Source organism: Ovis aries, chromosome 14 (genome assembly GCF_016772045.2).
Source record: "Ovis aries strain OAR_USU_Benz2616 breed Rambouillet chromosome 14, ARS-UI_Ramb_v3.0, whole genome shotgun sequence".
Classification (NCBI taxonomy): Eukaryota; Metazoa; Chordata; class Mammalia; order Artiodactyla; family Bovidae; genus Ovis; species Ovis aries.
The window spans coordinates 35,040,006-35,060,693 of NC_056067.1; the positions used below are offsets into that span (position 1 = coordinate 35,040,006).

Here is a 20,688-nt window from a genome sequence, read left to right on the forward strand (position 1 = left end):
TAAAGAAAATTTCTCTATTGCTAGTCACATCCCCTTTTCCTTTTCCTGAGGGCTTAATGGATTTTTTTTTTTTTTTTAAATTTGCCTGTGTAAGGTCTTAGCTGTGGCCACAGGGTAAGGCTGGGATTTAGCTGCCCTGTCCCACAGCATATGGCATCTTAGTTCCCCAACCAGGGTTCAAACCCTGGGGATGTGGTTCAAACCCACATCCCCTGCATTAGGAGGCAGATTGTTAACCACTGGACCACCAGGGAATGGATGGTTTTTGGGGCAGGAAATATAAAGTCGAAACAAAAACATCAACTGAAGGAGCCTTTGTCCTAGGTGCAGTAGTTTGGAGTGTGAATTTTCTCAGAATCCAGTGAATTGTGCCCCAGGTGGAAACTACAGAAACATCACTTACTGTTAGAAATCATGACATGATACAAAGCCAAAATCAACTTTATTCTTCGTGTGAAAGACTACAGAGAGCCACGTTCAGTAGTTCACCCTCCAGTGTTGACCAGCAGCTGGGGCCTTTAGAAGGTGACTAAGCAGCCCAGAGCATCCTGCTGACAAGTGTGCTCACCCATCCAGCACACAGGGAAAGACCCCTGTTATGGCATCATATTTAAGCCTGCTGCAGTAAGGTTTCCTGGTGCAAAGGCTCACTTACGGAGGACGCTAGACCTGGTAGGCTTCTCCTCCTGCGAGCTGCCAGCTCAATCTTCTGAACCAGGCTCACATCCCAGGGATGGGTCACAAAGCTGATGACTGTTCCTGGCACCTCACTCCCCACACGGCCCACCCTCCCTGCTCTGTGGATGTAATCCTGCAGGGTGAGAGGGAAATCATAATTGATGACGATTTCCACCTGGGTGCTGTCCAGGCCCCGAGAGGCGATGTCTGTGCAGAGAAGTATGTCTCGGGAGCCCTTCTGGAAGGACTGGAAGATACCTGCCCTCATGGAGGCTGGCATTTGTCCCTGCAGTCTTAAGTGTTGGATTTTGTGGTCATCCAGAATATATCCCAGCCAGTTCACAGTGCTGGAGCTGTTACAGAACACGAGAACAGTTCCTGTGGAGCCAGTCCTATGTGCTCTGTCATGCTGCTTGAGGATCTGCACCAACTCAGTCACCTTCTCTGCTCCTTTCAGCCTCAAGAACGTCTGTTTGACATGAGGCATGATGCAGTGGAGCTTGGAACTGGTAATGGTGGTTAAAGAGTCTAAGCTGGCAACTTTACTCAGCAGCTGGCCTACACCGTCGGGAAATGTGGCCCCCACCAGCACTAACTGAGCTTTGGGATTGAAAGGGTCTTTTAAGTCAGCGGGGCCTTCTGCTATGTGACTCTTCTCCAATATGTAATCCACTAGTTCCAGGAAACTTTCATCCAACAATGTATCTACCTCATCCAACACCAAGAAAGAGAGGCGCGCCAGGCTGATCAGTTGACCTTTCAGGGCCTTCCACAGAGCCCCCGGAGTGGCCACCAGTACATCTGCTGGAGGATGTTTGGACAGTTGCAGCCTGATCCTACTCATGCCATGGCCTCCCTCTAACTCCTGCACCCGGAGGCCTAAGGAGCTGCCCAAGGGCCGGGCCACGGCCCGCACCTGTTCAGCTAATTCTCGAGAAGGCACAAGGACCAGGGCTCGAGGAGCAGGGATACGACTGGCGTCCAGGCTTGGCTGGCCCAAGAGCCGTTGAAGCAGAGGTAGCATGTAGCCGAGAGTCTTGCCACTGCCGGTTTCCGCGGCGCAGAGGATGTGGCGGCCGCGAAGTAATGGGGGAATGGTACTCGACTGCACGGTTGTGGGCCGAACGACTTCGGGAGCAGCTTCTTGGAGTGCGCTCAGCACACGGGGCTCCAGACCCAGATCGGCGAAGCTGCCCTTGGACGAGAGGTTCCGCAGCGCTGGGGCCTCATGCTGAGCGCGCTCAATGGAGAAATAGTCCTGGCGAGCGCGCCGATGCTTCCAGCCTCGCGAAACGAGTGGCGCAGCCTGCCAACGGCCCAGCGTTTGGCGTGCGGGCTGGTTCAACTCCGGTCGTCGGGCCGAGATCAGCAGCGGGCCAGGTCGCACCAACACCGGCCGCAGGGGGCTCCGCTGCCCGCTCTGCCGCTGTTCCTGCCGCCTCTGTAGAGCCCGCGGGATGCGCACCACGGGCAGGGGCTCATCGGGACCGCGGACTGTCAGGTCCCGTCGAGGCGCCAGAAGCAACCGAGGCACGAGCGACAACAGCCGTAGCTGCAGTGCTAGAGCCATAGTCCCCTTGGTGCGGAAGAGGCGCACAACAATGACGTCATGCGCGCGCCAAGTCCTCGCGGACGGTGGCCGGCGCGGCTCAGTAAGGCATGAGGAATTGGCGAACTGGGTGGAAGGAGGGAGGATCTGTAGAGTTCAGCAGCGGCGAGGTCTGTAGGTCCAAACCGGGTGGTGACGTCCAGGCCCCGGCTAACCTTGGGGAAGGGTGCGCGATGAAGGCAGGATCGGGGTCCGGCGACAGGCGGCGATGGGGCCCTGGCATTAGGAATCAGGAGGGCTGAGGGCTTCTGGCGATCCGATGTCGGATCCCTACAATTCTCCTTTGTCGCCCTCACAGCTCCTGTAATGGCATGTCCAGTTCTGATCGCCCCGTGTAAACTGTGAGGGTGCGGCGGTGTTTTCACAGATATGCTCCCCTTGTAAGGTCTTCTAATATAAATATTTATTGAGAATCTGAGTGAATGGTCAGGCCTGGGGGCCGAGACCAGGGGTAGATCTAGGCTCAGCGTTCCCCCACCGCCCAGAGAGGTGAGGGCCCAGAGAGCAAGCCGATGGACTTCAGCATATCATCTCTTCACTCAAGAGAACTCATCTCTTCGGACCTTTTCCGCTTGCTTTTCAGCTGAGATTCATTCTTCCTTCTCTTGTTACCCTTTCCAACTTCTCATCCTGAAGCTCACCTAGCTCCTCCGGCTTTCAGGTTGGATGCCTAAATTACTTGAATAGTAGTGGGAGGGTCCTGCTACAGGTATATGACTTGTCTCACAAAGTCATGATCAGGCAGAATATTTTACCTAAATTCAGTTCAGGTTGCGAAAAAACCTTACACAATTGGTACTTCCTGAACGGATATAGAAAATGGGCATCAGATCATTTCTGTAATCTCTAGTGCCTGGGGTAGGGGATAAGGTAAATATGGGTTAACTACTTGGAAGAGCCTTAACATTGGAAGAAAGAGGTTTTGGGGTTTTTTGTTGGCCACTGCTGCACAGCCTTTGGTGCTGCCTGGAGTGCAAGTATGGAATCTTAACCACTGGACCACCAGGGAAGTCCCTGGAGAAAAGTTTAACTTTCATTACATACTGTTATAAAGATAAATACTATTATATTTCAAATAGTGCTTTGATACACGATAGGCTTTTCTGGAGAGTTATCTGTTAAACTAGAGGAAGAGAGAGTAATGACAGGTAATCAGAGTTACTGGATGGAGTGGTGGCTCTTGAGTGAAAGTGACTTTTGCCCCCACCCTTCCTGGAGGACACTTGACAATGGCTGGAGACATCTTTATTTGTCACATCTGGGGATGTGCTACAGGCTTCTAGTGGGTAGAGACCAGGATATTACTAAATATGGCACAATGCACAGGACAGCCACCCGCCCCCCCCCCCCGCCCCCGCCAAAAAAGAATGATCTGGCCCAAAATATCAACAGTGTGCTGTTGAGAACCTTGGATAGAGGATGGGGACTGAAGAGAGGCTGGGGTTGCTGCATGTACTCTTGCTTCAGGGAGCTACATTTGCCAGGTTCTCGTGTGGCCCAGCCCCTTCCCCAGAATCTGTACCGGGCATATTGATGCCATTTCTTGTCATGCCCTTGGGATCAAGAAACCTTGGGGGGCCCCTGAAAGCCATAAGCACAGAAAGGGGCGATTTAAGGAGGGTGATGTGGGAGAAGAGAATTTCGGGAAGAATAAAATTGTCCTCATGTGTTTGGGGACTGTGTCAGACGGAAAAGAGATGAGGTGTGCCTTGGGATGAACCATTCCAGAAGGCAGACTGGGACTGATGACGGAGTCAGATTCCAAATTTGACATAAAGACTACTGTAGCAACCAGAAATGCCCAGATCTGTCTGGAGAGTGCTGGATTTTCTGTCACTGAAAATTTCATGTACAGGTCAATGACCACTGAGTGGTGATATGATAGAGGGGAGTTGATGCAAAGAATATGCTACGATATTGTGATTCTACACTACTTTTATGATTCTTGCCCAGAACTCAGAGCTCCTTGTTCCTTAGCTGAAGGGCTCCTTGGATGTCCGATTTGACAGGTTTCATCCATTTACCTGTGCTACTCTTTTTTTCAGATATAAAACAAAGAATTGTTTTGCACCGAGGCAGAACAGATACATTGAAAGAATTATCAGAAAAGAATAATACATAGGTATGTATTTGCATTTGACTTTCATCCAAATATTTGGGACAGGGTAACTGGTTAGTGGCTGCTTTCTCATGCTCAAACTCTTACAATGTGATTACCTCAAAATGTCATAGGGATTAGAACCTGTCTGAGCCTGTCAGTCTCTTCTCATAGCCCCTAGTTTCTTACTCTTGATTTCTTTTTTTTTGGCTACCCTGCACGGCATGCTGGGTCTTAGTTCCCTGACTGGGAATCAAACCAGTGCCCCATGCAGTTGGAAGAATGGAGTCTTAACCACTGGACCACCGGGGAAGTCCCTTTCTTATAATTTCTTTAGATATTCTGTAAATCCCCTCTTTCCCTCCTGCTCACAGCAGACATTGAGTAACCTCTAGTTGTTATTGAGACGGATATTTTACAAGATGTTTTACAAAGCACTTTATCAGTTCAGTTCAGTTGCTCAGTCGTGTCTGACTCTTTGCGACCCCATGGACTGTGGCACGCCAGACTTCCCTGTCCATCACCAACTCCCGAAGCTTACTCAAACTCATGTCCGTTGAGTCGGTGATGCCATGCAACCATCTCATCCTCTTCTCCTCCTGCCTTCAATCTTTCCTAGCGGCAGGGTCTTTTCCAGTGAGTCAGTTCTTTGCATCAGGTGACCAAAGTATTGGAGTTTCAGCTTCAGCATCAGTCCTTCCAATGAATATTCAGGACTGATTTCCTTTAGGACTGACTGGTTGAATCTCCTTGCAGTCCAAGGGACTCTCAAGAGTCTTCTAGAAATAAGAAAGGTTTACTTATTGTGGAAAAAATGCAAGCTCCTGCGAGTGGTAGCCTCATTAGGTAATGTTTTTCTCAGAGCTGCCATGGAAACTTATGTTGCCTAGTTACTCCCTAAATTTTAAAAGGAATTTTTCCTTGAGTCTCAGGTGATAGTGGTACATTCATTCATTTATTCAAGCAGTAAATATTTTCTGAGCACCATGTATGTGCCAGGTACTTTTCATGTGAATAAAACAGGCAAAATTCCTGCCCTAGTGAGCTTCATAGTCTGATTTAATTGACTTGAGGGCAGGCCTGGACACTGGTATTTTTTTAACTGTTTATTTTATATTGGGGTATAGCTATTTAACAATGTTATAATAGTTTCAGATGAACAGTAAAGGGACTCAGCCATATATATATGTATCCATTCTCCCCGAAACTCCCTTCCCATCCAGGCTGCCACATAACATTGAGCAGAGTTCCCTGTGCTAGACGGTAGGTGCTTATTGGTTATCCTTTTTAAAGATTTCGGGTTTTTTTTCGCTTGTTTTACTCCTGTTGAGTTTACCTTCAAAGGTTATTTAGAATATGATGACTTCTCACCACCTCCACAACTCTCTCCCCATCCTGAGCCACCATCATCTCTCATGTCAGTGACTGAAGAGTCTAACTGGTCTCCCTGTGTCTACCATAGCTTTTCATGCAGCAGTCACTGTGATCATGGGGAAATGTGATCCGTCATGCCACTCCTCTTCTTGAAACTCTTGCTGGCTCATATCGTGAGGAGCTAATAAAGCCCATAGGGCATCCTACAAGGCCATTTGGGATCTCACCATTGTGTCCTATCTGCTTAGGACATCCATCCTGTATCTGACGTCCATTACCCTTCTTCTTTCTGTGCTCAACTATGTCAGCCTTTGTACTAGTCTAACACATCAGACTTGCTCCTGCCCCAGGGCCTTTGCACTGACTGTTTCCTCTGCTGTGCACTCTTCATTCCCCACCAGCATGAAAGCTCTAGCAGAATAGGAATCTTTGTTTTCTTCTCAGGTATCCACAAAGACTAGGACAGTGACTGGCACGGACCACACACTTAATAAATATTTGTTGGATGTGTGAACGAGCTTGCATTGTTTTTATGATCAGAGAAAAGGAAAACAAAGTACTACATGTTGGGAGGAAAAGGAAAGCCTGCTCTGGGTAACAGAAGAGATTTTTCTCCATTTGAATTTCTGACTCTTCTTTCTTCAGGAATGATTGTGAACAACCTCTCTCTGTGCTACCACAACAAACTCATCTTAGCCCCTATGGTTCGGGTGGGGACTCTCCCAATGCGGCTTCTGGCCCTGGACTATGGAGCGGACATTGTGTACTGTGAGGTAAGGGGCTCCTAATCCTCCCGGACAGAGAGCTTTTCCACAAGTGCAGCCTCCTCACCTGTGGGTGGGTGTGTTCAGAAGCTAGAGGAGGCAGAATGGGCCCTCCCTTCACAGGTGCTCACTGAAAGCATCAGAAGACCAAAACACAGGAGTTTTGTGAGCCCTGCCAAGGATCAGGAGCCTGGGCTGCAGGGAGGCATTGTGGGACACCTGGGCCAGGTGGATAGATGAACATCGTGTCAGGTCACTGCTGTGGCTCCTGTAGGAGTTAATACACATTCATTACGTGAATGAGGAAGCTCAGTTTCAGAGTGAGAAGGGAAAGGACCAGATTCAGGCTAGAGAAACTGGATGGGGTTGGTTTGGGAAGCCATAGTATTTTCTGATAGCAATGGCTAGTAGGCCAGTTACTGGCCTGCTGCTTTGAAGAATATTATTAATAGGACTTCAGACTCAGGTTTAGAAAACATCTTCTAGGAAAAACAGTTAAAGGAGTAGCTGATATTGGATAGGGACTGTGAGCAGTGGTTCTCAGTTAGGCAGGTAAGCTTCCCCCACAACCCTTAATCCTGCTATGCCTCTCTAGTAGGGGTGAGAGGTTAAAGAAATTACCCAAGTGCTTCTGACATTTCCATCTTGAAGAGCCATCTGTGGAGGGAGAACTGTGGCTATAAGAGGGCTACACAAGGATCCTTGTGCTGATGGATCTATTCTGTGTCAATATCCTGGTTGCAATATTGTTACTACAGTTTTGCAAGACATTACCATAGGGAGAAATTGGGCAGTGGGTACACAGGATCTCACATTCAGGTTCAATTGCATGTGAACCTCCAATTATCTCAAAATAAAAAGTTTTATTAAAAAGAAAGGTATAGAAAGAAGAGAGGGTCTGGGACTTCCATGGAGGTCCAGTGGCTAAGACTTTGTGCTCCCAATGCAGGGGACCCAGGTTCAATCCCTGGTCAGGGAACTAGATCCCACATGCTGCATCTAAGAAGCCTGCATGCTGCAACTAAGACCCAGCGAATCCAGAATAAATAAGTAAAATAAATATTTTTTTTAAAGGAAAAGAAGAGAAGGCTTAAGAGTGAATTTGGGAAGAATGGACCCTTTACCCAGACCTAGCTCCTGTGGAGCAGAGTCAGGCAGGCAGGCAGGCAGGCCAGCTGGCCCGTTTGTGGTGAGCAGATCGATCTCTGGGAACTGAGCCCAGAGTACTGGGAAAGGCACAGCATGGTGCCTGGTGCCCCCTGGTGGATCCAGAGTTGCTCTGCAGGCCAGCCTTGTGATGCTCTGTCTGTGTTCACATGAGGTGACCCATCTGTAAGGTTAGTCAAATCACTTCACCCACCTCTCAGGACCTAGTGTGGGACCTCGGGTAGTCCATGTGTACAGGCACCTTCTTAAAAACCCTGAAAAGCCTTGAGCAGCTTTAGGTGAAGAAAGGATAAACCCGCTCAGCAAAGGTTAAGGTTATTCCCCACCAAGGTCTGTCCTATTGATAGAGTTCTCTAGGAGTTAATCAGATGTCACGTACTTATTCCTTTCTATTATTATAAAAATGTTATTACAATGGATAGATGGACCTAGAGATTGTCCTACTAAGTGAAGTAAGACAAATATCATGTGTTACTGCTTATATGTGAAATCTAGAAAAATGGTACCAATTAATCTATTTACAATACAGAAAGGGTCACAGATGTAGAAAACAAATTTATGGTTACCAAGAGGGCAAAGAGAGGGGGATACATTGGGAGATTGAAATTGACATATACACACTATTATGTGTATAGGTTACCTATATAATAAAAACCTACTATATAGAATAGGAAACTCTGCTCAATACTCTGTAGTGACCTATATGGGAAAAGAATCTAAAAAACAGTGGATATGTGTATATGTGTAACTGATTCACTGTGCTCTACATCTGAAACTAACACAACATTGTAAATCACCTACACACCAACAAAAATGAAATAAAATAAACAACAACAAACAAACCAAAATAAAATGGGACTCTAGTGACCCAGACGTGAGAGGACACCTGCCCTTTAATACGCAAGATGAAGGGAGAAGACAGTGGCCTTTAGAGACCTTGATTACCAAAATGGGTACTTAAATTTTTTTTATGGTAAAAAACACATAACATAAGATTTACCATCTTAACTTTTTAAGTGTACAATTCAGTAGTTGTGAAACAGATCTCTAGAGCCTTTTCATCTTGCAAAACTGAAACTCTATACCCATTAAACAACAACTCCCCTTTCCCCCATCCCTCAACGGCCCCTTCACCATTCTACTTTCTGTTTCTATGAATCTGAATACTTTAGATACCTCATGTAAGTGGAAATATGCTATAGTTGTCTTTTTGTGACTGGCTTATTGTGGCTCAGCTGGTAAAGAATCCTTCTGCAATGTGGGAGACCTGGGTTCAATCCCTGGGTTGGGAAGATGCCCTGGAGAAGGGAAAGGCTACCCACTCCAGTATTCTGGCCTGGAGAATTCCATGGACTGTATAGTCCATGAGGTCACAAAGAATCGGACACGACTGAGTGACTTTCACTTATTTTATTTAGCATAATATCCTCAAGGTTCATCCGTGTTGTACTATGTGACAGGTTTTCCTTCCATTTTTAGGCTGAATAATATTCCATGGTATATATACTGCATTTTGCTTGTCCATTCATTTATCTGTCGATGGACATTTGGGTCACTTTTATTTCTTGGCTATTTTGAAGAGTGCTGCTTTGAATATAGGTGTGCAGATCCCTTTTCGAGACCCTGCTTTCAGTTCTTTGGGATGTATATACCCAGAAATAGGGTTTGCTGGATCATGTGGTAGTGTTTTCATCTTTTGAGGCATTTCCGTACTGTTTTCTCTGTCTTTTGGACTATTTCACACCCCCACCAGCAGTGTACAGTTTCTGAAATCTTTCCTAGCACTTATTATTTTCTTTTTTAATATTACCCCTGTTAATGGGTGTGAAGTGATAGCGTGTTGTGCTTTTGATTTGCATTTCTCTGATGATGAATGATATTGAGCATGTTTTTGTATGCTTCATGGCCATTGGTATATCATCTTTGAGGAAATTTCTATTCAAATCTTCTGCCCAGAATGGGTAATTTTTTTAAACTTACAAAGAAATTATTTATGGAAAAAATTGCAGGGAATGGACAAAGAACATCCATATACCGTTTACCCAGATTGACCTACTGTTAACATTTTGCTTGATTTGTTTTATAATTTGTTCTTCTCTCTAATATATGTATTTTCTCCATAACTATTTGAAAGTTTCATATAGTATGATGTATTACTTCTCAAATACTTCATGATATTTTCTAATAATAAAGTCACTCTTTTTTTAAGATTTTTTTTGGAGGGAGTGGACCATTTTTAAAGTCTTTATTGAATCAGTTACAATACTGGTTCTGTTTTTTATGTTTTTTTGTTTGTTTGTTTTTGGCCCTGAGGCATGTGGGGTCTTAATTCCCCTGATTGAACCTACACTCTGTTCATTGGAAGGCGAAGTCTTAACCACTGGATTGCCAGGGAAGTCTCTTTCTGTCTTTTTTTCTTTGAGATTGTTGCCATCCTAGTCACTCTGAAATGCTATCTCACTGTGAGTTTTTTTTGTTTGTTTGTTTTTAAAGATAGGTTCTATTTATTATTTTTTTTACCACACTAGGGATTGAACCCAGGCCCTTGGCATTGAGAATGGAGTCCTAACCTCTGGACTGCCAGGAAATTCTCCCCTTTATGGACATTGTGGTTTTGATTTGCATTTCCTAGTAATGATATTGAGCATCTTTTGCTATGTTTATTTTCCATCTATATATCTTTTTTGGAGAAATATCTCTTCATATCTTATGCCCATTTTAAAAGTATTTTTTTTTATTCTAGGAGTTTTAAGAGTTCTTTATATATTCTGGATATTAGACCTTTAACAGATATATTATTTGCAAATATTTTCTCCCATTCTGTGGATTGTCTTTTCAGTTTATTTTTCATTTATTTATTTTTTTAAGACTTCATTTTAATTTTTAAAAATTTTATATAAGTATAATTGATTTACTTTATTGATAGTATCCTTTGATGCACAAAAAATTTTAATTTTAATGAAGTTCAATTTATCTAATACTTTCCTTTGTTGTTTGTGCTTTTGGTATCATCTCTAAGGGGCTTCCTTGGTGGTTCAGATGGTAAAGAATCTGCCTGAAATGCAGGAGAACAAGGTTTGATCCCTGGGTTGGAAAGATCCCTTAAAGAAGCAAATAGCTTGAAGAATTATATCAATGGAGGAGCCTGGTGGGGTGGAATGGAGGAGATGAAGGTAGCAGGCTGTAGTTCAGATATAGGAAAATAATATCTGACAAAAATGGAACAATAAGCCCATACATGATAAGACACTTGAAAATTAAATGCTGTTCAAACATTTGGTAGCCATATGAATAAAATAATTTGCTTGCTGGAGAAGGAAATGGCAACCCACTCCAGTATTCTTGCCTGGGAAAGTCCATGGACAGAGGAGCCTGGCAGGCTGTAGTCCATGCGGTTACATGACTGAGCATACATGAATAAGGAGGGTGGAGGGAGATGGGCTAGTAGAAATAAACTGAAAAAAAAAAAAATCCTCTTGCAGTGCAGGAGGCCATACCTGACTTATACATGGCCTTACTTATCAGGTAAGTTAAAAAGGCAAAATTAGTTTCACCAAGAAGATAAAAACCAGTTAAAAGTATATTCTTAACTGTGATGGAGATAGATTTGGGAACTAGAAAGCATTGTTTGTGGCAAAATTTGAGTTGTCTCTTCTATAAAAATAAATGTCATATATGATAAAAATTGAGGGATATAGGAAAAATAGTTGTGATAATTGAAGTAGAAAAATAATATCCTATTTGAGAAAGAATAGTTTTTTTCTGCACAACTTTTATAGATATAAAAGTCAGTTTGGTAGGAAGATGCACAGATGAACTCTATCGCATGGAAAAACAATGTTTTCACCAATGAAGGAAATACAGTGAAAAAAAAGAAAAACCTGTGAGGTTCTAGGCTATAACCAAAGAACTGACTAAAATGAATAAAATTGATAAACAATAGTGTTGAAGACGTGTGGGTGAGCAGGCACACGTGTGGTTTTACTGGTGACAATTGAAATTAATTTCTCCACTTAACAATCAGCTGAGCATCTGCTGCATGTAAGGCGTTGAAGCAGCTTCACCAGATGTTCAGTAAGCACTTGTAACATGCTGGGCACTAATGACACAAAGATGAACGAGGCTGTGTCCAAGCCCCAGAGGCTCTTTGGGTATAATGGGGACACAGAAAAGAAAATAAGACATTTCAAGGGCCATTTTGCCTCAGCTCCTCCTCTCAGGTCCTCAAAGCCCACCTTTGTGTGAATCCAGAACCTTCCTCAGGGTGTTCATCATTTGATGGTAAAGGAATGATGGGTGCATCTGTAGCTAGCATACAGAGAAGAAGTGGTCCAGCTGTGAAGGTGGGCGTGGTGGAGGGTTTGAGGAATTCCGAGGGGGACAAATTACTGCTGCTGGGGCTGGGATCCCAGCAGTAGGGACCCCAGCTCACTCTCACTTTCACTCAGCTCGCTTTCCCCAACTCATTCTCAGCCAAAGCTCAGCCTGGCTGCAGCCCTTTCCATAAGCACAGGTCACTCAGTGCTGCCCATTTATGTACTGGCCTTCTTGCCTACCCCTGCAACCAGGATCACTGGTCTTCCCTGCTGTACCCAGGACCTGTGTGTCTAGGACTGACATGTGCCCTTTGATTCCTCTGCAGGAGCTGATCGACCTCAAGATGCTTCAGTGCAAGAGAGTTGTCAATGGTGAGTGTAGCTGTGGTCCTAGGATTGTGTGTGTGCCCATTCACGCCCAGGCTGTGCTAACATTGCCTTTGCCTGGGTGTCAGTGTCCCCTGGTGCTCCTTGCCTGGCTGTGTCATTTTGTGGCTCCCATGCTCTCTTGAGTAGGGTTTCCCGACCACCTGCAATGCAGGAAACCCAGGTTTGATCCCTGGTCAAGAAGATCCCCTGGAGAAGGAAATGGCAACCCACACTAGTATTCTTGAGTGGGAAGTCCCATGGACAGAGGAGCTTGGCAGGCTGTGGTCCATGGGGTCACAAGAGTCAAATATGACTTAGTGACTAAACCACCACCATCATGGTCTCTTGAGAATAGTCACTGCTCTCCAGAGACCATGACGAACTGCTAGTTGTGAAGCAGGCTGTGAATACCTTCTACCTGCTGGCTTACTGGAATATGAATCACTAGGTTTTGTAGTACAGGTGACCCCCTTGGGGTCAGGGTGGCTTCAGCACTGATCCTGACCCTGCTGCTCTCTGACCCTGGGGCAAGTCACATGACCTCTCTGCCTCAGTGTCTTTAGCTGTAAGAGGAAAATCACAATCCTTGCTTTATTTAAATCATAGGGTTGGAATGAGGATCAAATAAGATAAAGGACATGTAAGTACTTTGCAAATGGAAGTAGTTGTGCTAAATTGTGGTTTTGCTTATACTTTATTGATAAGGCTGATTCTGCTTTAATGAGAGTTGGGGTATTGTTTGAGGTTTTTGAAATGTATACACGTTTGTGAAATCTTAAAATAACTTCACTCGAAGTTTTGTCAATTTCATGTTTAATTCTTTTAGATATATGTTTTCCTTGTGTTATGAAAAATTCAATGTTATAGATATCAGTTCAGTTCAGTCAGTTGTGTCCAATTCTTTGCGACCCCATGGACCACACCATGCCAGGCTTCCCTGTCCATCACCAATTCCCAGAGCTTGCTCAAACTCATGTCTGTTGAGTCAGTGATACTATCCAACCTTCTCATCTTCTATCGTCCCCTTCTCCTGCCTTCAATCTTGCCCAACATCAGAGTCTTTTCCAATGAGTCAGTTCTTTGCATCAGGTGGCCAAAGTATTGGAGCTTCAGTTCAGCATCAATCATTTCAATGAATATTCAGGACTGATTTCCTTTAGGATTGGCTGGTTGATCTCCTTGCAGTCCAAGTTACTCTCCAACACCACAGTTCAAAATCATCAATTCTTCGGTGCTCAGCTTTCTTTAAGGTCCGCCTCTCATCCATACATGACTACTGGAAAAACCATTGACTAGATGAATCTTTGTTAGCAAAGGTCTCTCCTTTTTAATATGCTGTCTAGGTTGGTCATAGCTTTTAAAATTATTACTCCTGAAATAAAAGGAGCGAGCGTCTTTTAATTTCATTGCTGCAGTCACCATCTGCAGTAATTTTGGAGCCCAAGAAAAGAAAGTCTGTCACTGTTTCCATTATTTCCCCATCTATTTGCCATGAGGTGATGACTGGATGCCATGATCTTCATTTTTGGAATATTGAGTTTTGAGTCAGCTTTTTCACTCTCCTCTTTCACTTTCATCAAGAGGCTCTTTAATTCCTCTTCACTTTTTTGCATAAAGGTGGTGTCATCTGCTTATCTGAGGTTATTGATATTTCTCCCAGCAATCTTGGTTCCAGCTTGTGCTTCATCCAGCCCTGCATTTCGCAGAATATACTCGCTTATAAATTAAATAAGCAGGGTGACAATGTACAGCCTTGACATACTCCTTTCCCAATCCTAAAAAATGAAAATTCTGCATAATCTCATGCTTGGAGAATAATCACAAAGAGAAATGACATGTACTTTTTACACACACTTGGGATCATGATACGTGTTTTTTATTTTTATTTTTATTTTGGGGGGAGAAAGAGGGCAAGGGGCCCGCGAACGGCTACATGTCACCATCTCTCTTCCTGTCACTGGGGACAGAGGGAAGGACATGGGCATGGACGTGTGACAGCGGCAACAGGCTTGCCACCGGCCCCCTGACCACACACATCCCCCCCAGGAAAGGGGACGGCAGGGCCTCCCTATGATGTCCCTGGTCTCTCGTCTGTGCCCTGCCTCTCCCCTGTTCCCTGTCCTAGCCCATGGGCAAGGCCCACAGCAGGGAACTGATACACGTTTTGCCCCTTGCTTTACTATTAATGCGAAGACATTTGTGTTTTCTTGCAGAGGCACTCAGCACAGTGGACTTTGTTGCTCCCGATGACCGAGTGGTCTTCCGCACCTGTGAAAGGGAGCAGAGCAAGGTCGTCTTCCAGATGGTAGGACGTCCCAGGGCCAAACACATTTCCCATCTCATGCCCTGGGCTGGGGGAGTGTTACGTGTCTGGGCTCCGTTATACAGTGGTCTTCAGTCTTCCTGAAGATCCTGCATTCAATGATTTCAGACCTCTGCTCATGAGTGATTACACTCTTGGAGACGGTTTATGGAAATCAAGCTATTAGTGGTCTATTACATGCTTCCAGTCTCAAATTTCACTTCCTTCATTGTAGGAATTATCTGTTTATCATGACTAATATAGATTTTTATTCCCTAGAATCAGTTGTTCAGATCATGGTCTTTGTTTTGTATAGTCTATATATATTTACCATTTAAAGAAACTAGGTTTCTTCAAGAGTAGTTTTTGGGGACTTTCCTAGCAGTCTAGTGGTTAAGACTCTGTGCTTTTACCACAGGGGGCATGGGTTTGGTCCTTGGTTGAGGGAGTAAGATCCCACATGCCGTGCAGTACAACCAGGGGAAAAAAAAAGAATGGTTAGGATTTGTGTTAGGGTCATAGCGATTCTGTCGTTCTCTCACTTTGGGCATTTCTCAGTATTTTTTCAGAAATACCTCCTGGATAACATTTAGGTTTGTTAAAAGAAAATTGATAACAGGACCTTCCTGGTGGCCCAGTGGTTAAGAATCTGCCTGCCAATGCACGGGACATGGGTTTGATCCCTGATCCAGGAAGATTCCACATGCAGTGGGGCAGCTAAGCCCATGCACTGTGACTAGTGAGCCCGCATGCCCTAGAGCTGGTGCTCTGCAATAAGAGAAGCCACCACAATGAGAAATCTGCTTGCTGCAACTAGAGAAAGCCTGTGTACAGCAACAACAACAACAATTTTTTTTAGTTGATATCAATGAGTAACCATATGATAAAGCAGATATAGAAGAATGTTAATTGTAGAATCTAAGTGGTGGGTATATGAACATTCACTCTAAAATCTTTCCAACTTTTTTGTATGTTTCAAAGTATTGACACCATGGATGACATTTTCTTAGCTCTCCAGTGAGCCAGTCCAGTGGGCTAAGAATAACACCTGGTCTCCACTTGCTGGTGTGTGTGTGTGTCTGTGTGTGTCTGTGTGTGTCTGTGTGTGTCTGTGTGTGTCTGTGTGTGTCTGTGTGTGTCTGTGTTATGTGTTATGTGTGCATGGTGTGCCTGAGTGTGGTTGTCTGTGCATATGGACTGTGTCAGGGCCTTGGTTGATATAGCCTCTTGTTTTCCCAGGGGACTTCAGATGCAGAGCGAGCTCTTGCTGTGGCCAGGCTTGTGTAAGTTCTTCCCTCTTGGGGGACTGCCTTTGCCTCTCCTGTGGGCCCTGAGGTCTTACTGTTCCCTGTGACCTTGGAGGTGACCACCCTTCTGCTTCCTAGTCCACTACCTTCTGTTTTCAGGTTAAGAGGGTCATATTTCCTTCTCTATTTGTGGTGAATAAGGGCTGCCCCAGGTATGATGTGAATCCACTGTGTCTGGACCCCAGAGAACCTTTGGGTGGAAGCCTGTTTGTTAGTGTTTATTTATGAGGCTTCCTTTCTGGAGACTACCATGACTATGAACCCTGAGCTTTTAAATCTCATGAAGTGTAAGTAAGACTTACTGCTTTCTAAATTAATGAAGGCAGCAGAGTAATGTGGTTCAGGAGATGGGCTTTTGTGTTATCTCTGGGCTGGAATCCTTACTTTGCTATCTGCTGACTGTGTGACCTTAGATCCATAACTTAACCTCACTGAGAACTTAGGTTTCCTCATCAATAAAATGAGACCAATAGTCCCACCTCCCTCTGGCATTATAGGGAAGGGTACATGAGATGATGCATGTAAATATCTTTGCAATATGTGGCATGTAGTGAGTGCTTGGTAAGTTGTTAGCTCTTATTATTAATTACAATGAAGGTGAGAAGAAACTTGGGTAGTAGTTGCCGCTGGTCACAGACAAGTAACTGTGTATGTACCAGATGATAAGGAAAGGGTCCTTTCTGCATCTGAGGACTGTTTGGAGGAAGCTAACTATGCAGCCGAGCACACCAAGACAGTCCCTCACTTCCACCAGAACCAGTACTCTGGGAAAGGGCTCTTGTGCCTGGGTCACTTTTGTGCATCGGCAGATGGCTTTTACTACCCAGTTAGGACTGGAATGGGATGGAGTTCCATGTGGCTATCACTCAATATTCAAGTCATCTGATACAACTGAAAGCTGGCAGAATCCTCTACAACTAGCCTTTCCTACATGTGTGAGCACCTTATATTCTTCTTCTGGAGTTCTGCCCAGGAGGAGAGGTGGTTGCATATTTTAGAGACAGAATTTTTCATTTCCTATTCCTGAGGGTTAGTGTGTTTCAGAGAGCCAGTAAGAATTTCAGGAGCACAGACCCATACCCTTGACTTTATGTCCTACCCTCAAGTTGAATATTTATTACCTTTCCTCCTTCATGTTTTTCCAGAGAAAATGATGTGGCTGGTATTGATGTCAACATGGGCTGTCCTAAAGAGTATTCCACCAAGGTAAACTGCTTTCATTGTACTCTTCACAAATATAGGGTGCAGATTAAAGGAAACTGGAGGTGACAACTAAGTACAGTGCCTGACTCTGGAGTAGATCCTGTACTCATGAGCAAGAAGCCCAAGAGGGTGTTATTAGATCAGCTGGCAAAATTGGAATATAGATGATGGTAGATGAGCTAAAAAGTACTGTATCAATGAAAATATATAAAGTTGATAACTTCTGTGGTTATGTAAGAATATCTCTATTAGAAAATACACAGAAATATTTAGGGTCAAGGGCTATGATATATATATATATAATTCTATGATATATATATATTATATATATATATATATATAATTACCGTCAAATGGTTCAGAAAAAAAAATTTAATTTTATTTACTTATTTTTGTCTGTGCTGGGTTTTTGTTGCTCCATACTGGCTTTCTCTAAGTGCGATGAGTAGGGACCACTCTCTAGCTGTGGAGCATGGGTTTCTCATTGCCATGGTTTCTCTTGTTGCAGAGCACAGGCTCTAGGGCCTGCTGACTCAGCAATTGGGGAGCAACAAGGCATGTGCAGTCTTGGTTTTGGAGGTGGTTTGGAGCAGATGAAAATGCCTTAGTTGCCCTGAGGCATGTGCAGTCTTCCTGGATTAGGAACTGAACTGGTGTCCCCAGCGTTGGCAGGTGGATTCTTAACCATTGGATCACCAGGAAAGTCCAGGAAAAATTTTAGATGTGCATACACATACACATGTATACATAAATAAATATTCACACACACACAGAGCACTCGTGCCCAAGTAATAAATGGTGTAAATGTTAAAAGAAAAATGTGAACAGAGCTCTGTCTTTTTCATGATAAAAATAGAGGATGCAATACATGTATCCAAATTGTCATATCAGAAGAGACCAGACAGGACTGCAGTGGAAGCTCTGAGAAAGGAACAGAAGGGCAGCCCTTAAACACAGGCTCTTGTGGGGAAATGTGGTCCCTGAGGAGGAGGCCTGGGACCTGGCAGGCCAAGAGAGTGGTACAAGCTGGGACCCGGAGGCCAACATGAAGTAGAGGCGGGGAACCTTGATTTGACCAGAGGGTTGAGAACTGGGAGGGGAAGAGGCAGCAGAGGAACATGTGATTGAAAATCTTGGTTGAGACCAGGTTAACTGAATTCTGACTTTTTAGATATCTCTGACCTGTTTTGGAACAGAGAAGGCTTGTAATTAGAAACTTCGTCTCTTCCCCCAGGGGAAGTCAGCATTACTAGTTCCTTGTGTGTCTTTCCAAATATATTCTATAAATAAAAAAGCTAATCTAGAAGCCATGTGTCTAGTGGATTCAAGTGTAAAGAGGCTAGACGTCAGGACACAGATATCTGAAATGAGTATCTTGAGTCCACAGGGGAAACCAAGGATGGAGAGAAGAAAAGCCAAGTTGGGGCTGAATTTGGCAGTGCTTGGCTGGCAAATGATCACACTGGGAGTGGGAGGTGGGGTGAGTTGTGGAGGCAGAGGGAGGGTAGACTGGCAGCCAAGAGGATGGTTGGTCTCAGGGTCACTGGGACTGCGGGAGGAAGAGGTGGCCTGGAGAGGATGTAAAGGGCAGCTTGGAGCTAACTGGGTGCAAGGCACCAGAGCAACTCCTGCAGGGTCACCTCGGAAACCTGATCATAGGGTGCGAGGGTCTGCAGTCTAGATGTGGCAGATTGTCCCCATAGCCCTCTGCCCAGAGTCTGCTCTCAGGAGTTGGTTGGAGTTGGTTGGCCTAAGGACCCTTGCTTTAGCCCAGGAGGCTGAGACTGCCTGAGGGAAAGGCCCTTGGGATACTTGAAAACTAGAGGACCTTTGTGGGTGGCTGCTTCAAGGAATTGTGGAAGTTTGCCCTTGTCTCTTCCTAAGTGGCTCAGTGGTAAAGAACCTGCCTGCCAACACAGGAGATGCGGGAGATGCAGATTCAATCCCTGGGGCAGGAGGATCCCCTGGAGTAGGAAATGGCAACCCATTCCAGTATTCTTGCCTGGGAAATCCTATGGGCAGAGGAGCCTGGCGATACAGTCCATGGGGTGGCAAGGAATTGGACATGGCTGAGCATGAACGCAAGGAGTTGAAAACATCAGGCTCTGTTTTGCTACCTTCTAATTATTCCCTTGTGCACCTGAGTTGTGTATGGAGCAGAGCTGAAATGGTTGGAATATTCCCCCTGACATCATGGCATGAAAAAAGCAAGGAACAGGATTGTATATGATGTGTCACCATATCTGTGCAGGAAGTGGGGAATGAATATATATATTTACACTTCTTTTTATATATTTGGAAAGATACACAAGAAACTGGTGACACTTGTTTCCCCTGGGGAAAGAAACTAAGTTTTTCTTTGGTTTTACAGAATAAATAAGGTTCCCTTGCAGGGGTGCTACTCCAGATAATTAACAAGGTCACAGCACTGGCACTGACCAATCAGAACAGATACCTCCCAGTGCGCTGTACCCAGTACCTTCCAGCTGAATATCCGCTCTCTTCTCATGGTGCAAAAATGGAAGTCATATTAAAAAAATAAATTGAATAGTTTTCTCTCCTTCTAAGCAGGGAGAGTTCTTACTCTTCATCCTTTTGAACCTTTAAGATTTTTAATATGTTGCCTATTTAAAAAAGCAAATTAAGAAGTTAAATAGAAAGGGAAGAAGGAAGGGAGGGAAGGAGAGAGGAAGGAAAGAAATGCCAGTTAGAAAAGCCATTGCTGGGGACAGAGCAGAGAGACCAGAGTTTAGATTCTGCGATTCCATAAGGAAGGGCTGGATTGTGTGCGAGGTGAGGGACAGAGGAGCCAGCGTGAGTGGCCAGGGCTTCCTTGAGGCCTCTAAGGTTGTGCCTGTGGTAGTCTAGGGCTAGAAGCCCTGCTCATCCCATTCTCCTCTGAAATGCAGACTCAGTCTGTACCAGTTCAGCGTTCTCTCTGGTTCTAATGTGTATTTCTGAAACATGACATTAAACTGTAATAAGTAAATTTAAAACCTCCTGAGCATATTCTGTGAGCATTCATTAGTTTGTAGTTTATATACTGACAGCATATATTTACTGGATTTGTCTTTCTTCCCTTCACCTCATTCTGAATGGATTCAGATTTTTAACATTCCCCCCTCTTCCAGTTATTAAAGTAATTCATACCATTGTCCAGAACTTGGATAATATAGAAAAGGACAAAAAAAAAAAAAAGAAGCAAAAACAGGAAAATCATCAGTAATCTCACCATCAAGAGACGATGACTGTTATTCATGTTGAGATTTAAGTGGCTCTGGGGATTGTTGGTTTCCATTAGTTGGGGATTTTGTCAGAGTTTGACAGTGGTCTGAGTGCCCAGGACCGGGGGGCCACTGTTGCTGGCAGGGGAGCAGGGCCTGGACATTACTTCAGATTGTGTGCCTCTGTGTGGCTTTGCTGGCAGTGGTGGCAAGTGATGGTAGGATAGGAAGAAGGTGGATTCGATCTCCTTTCAAAGGAAGACCAATCCATTTTGTT

The 20,688-nt window shown here is 44.6% G+C and overlaps 2 protein-coding genes across 4 annotated transcripts in view; one reads left to right on the forward strand and one right to left on the reverse strand.

Annotated features, from left to right (window-relative positions):
• Positions 1-423: 423 nt before the first annotated feature.
• On the reverse strand, positions 424-2,260 carry DDX28 (DEAD-box helicase 28). The gene has a single exon (XM_027978106.2). The coding sequence runs from the start codon at positions 2,246-2,248 to the stop codon at positions 611-613; it is 1,638 nt and encodes a 545-aa protein (XP_027833907.2). The 5' UTR covers positions 2,249-2,260; the 3' UTR covers positions 424-610.
• A 24-nt stretch (positions 2,261-2,284) lies between these two features.
• DUS2 (dihydrouridine synthase 2) overlaps positions 2,285-20,688 on the forward strand; it is a 34,004-nt gene continuing 15,600 nt past the window's right edge. Inside the window, exons 1-8 of one of the 3 annotated variants that reach the window (XM_012190003.5) lie at positions 2,330-2,397; positions 2,871-2,948; positions 4,333-4,409; positions 6,405-6,532; positions 12,333-12,378; positions 14,589-14,680; positions 15,917-15,960; positions 17,130-17,190. In XM_012190003.5, coding sequence (XP_012045393.1) covers positions 6,407-6,532; positions 12,333-12,378; positions 14,589-14,680; positions 15,917-15,960; positions 17,130-17,190 — 369 coding nt within the window. In that variant the 5' untranslated portion in view covers positions 2,330-2,397; positions 2,871-2,948; positions 4,333-4,409; positions 6,405-6,406. Of the gene's footprint in view, positions 2,398-2,870; positions 2,949-4,332; positions 4,410-6,404; positions 6,533-12,332; positions 12,379-14,588; positions 14,681-15,916; positions 15,961-17,129; positions 17,191-20,688 lie in introns of all 3 variants that reach the window. The other 2 variants (XM_042231828.2, XM_004015083.6) reach the window with 2 other exon arrangements.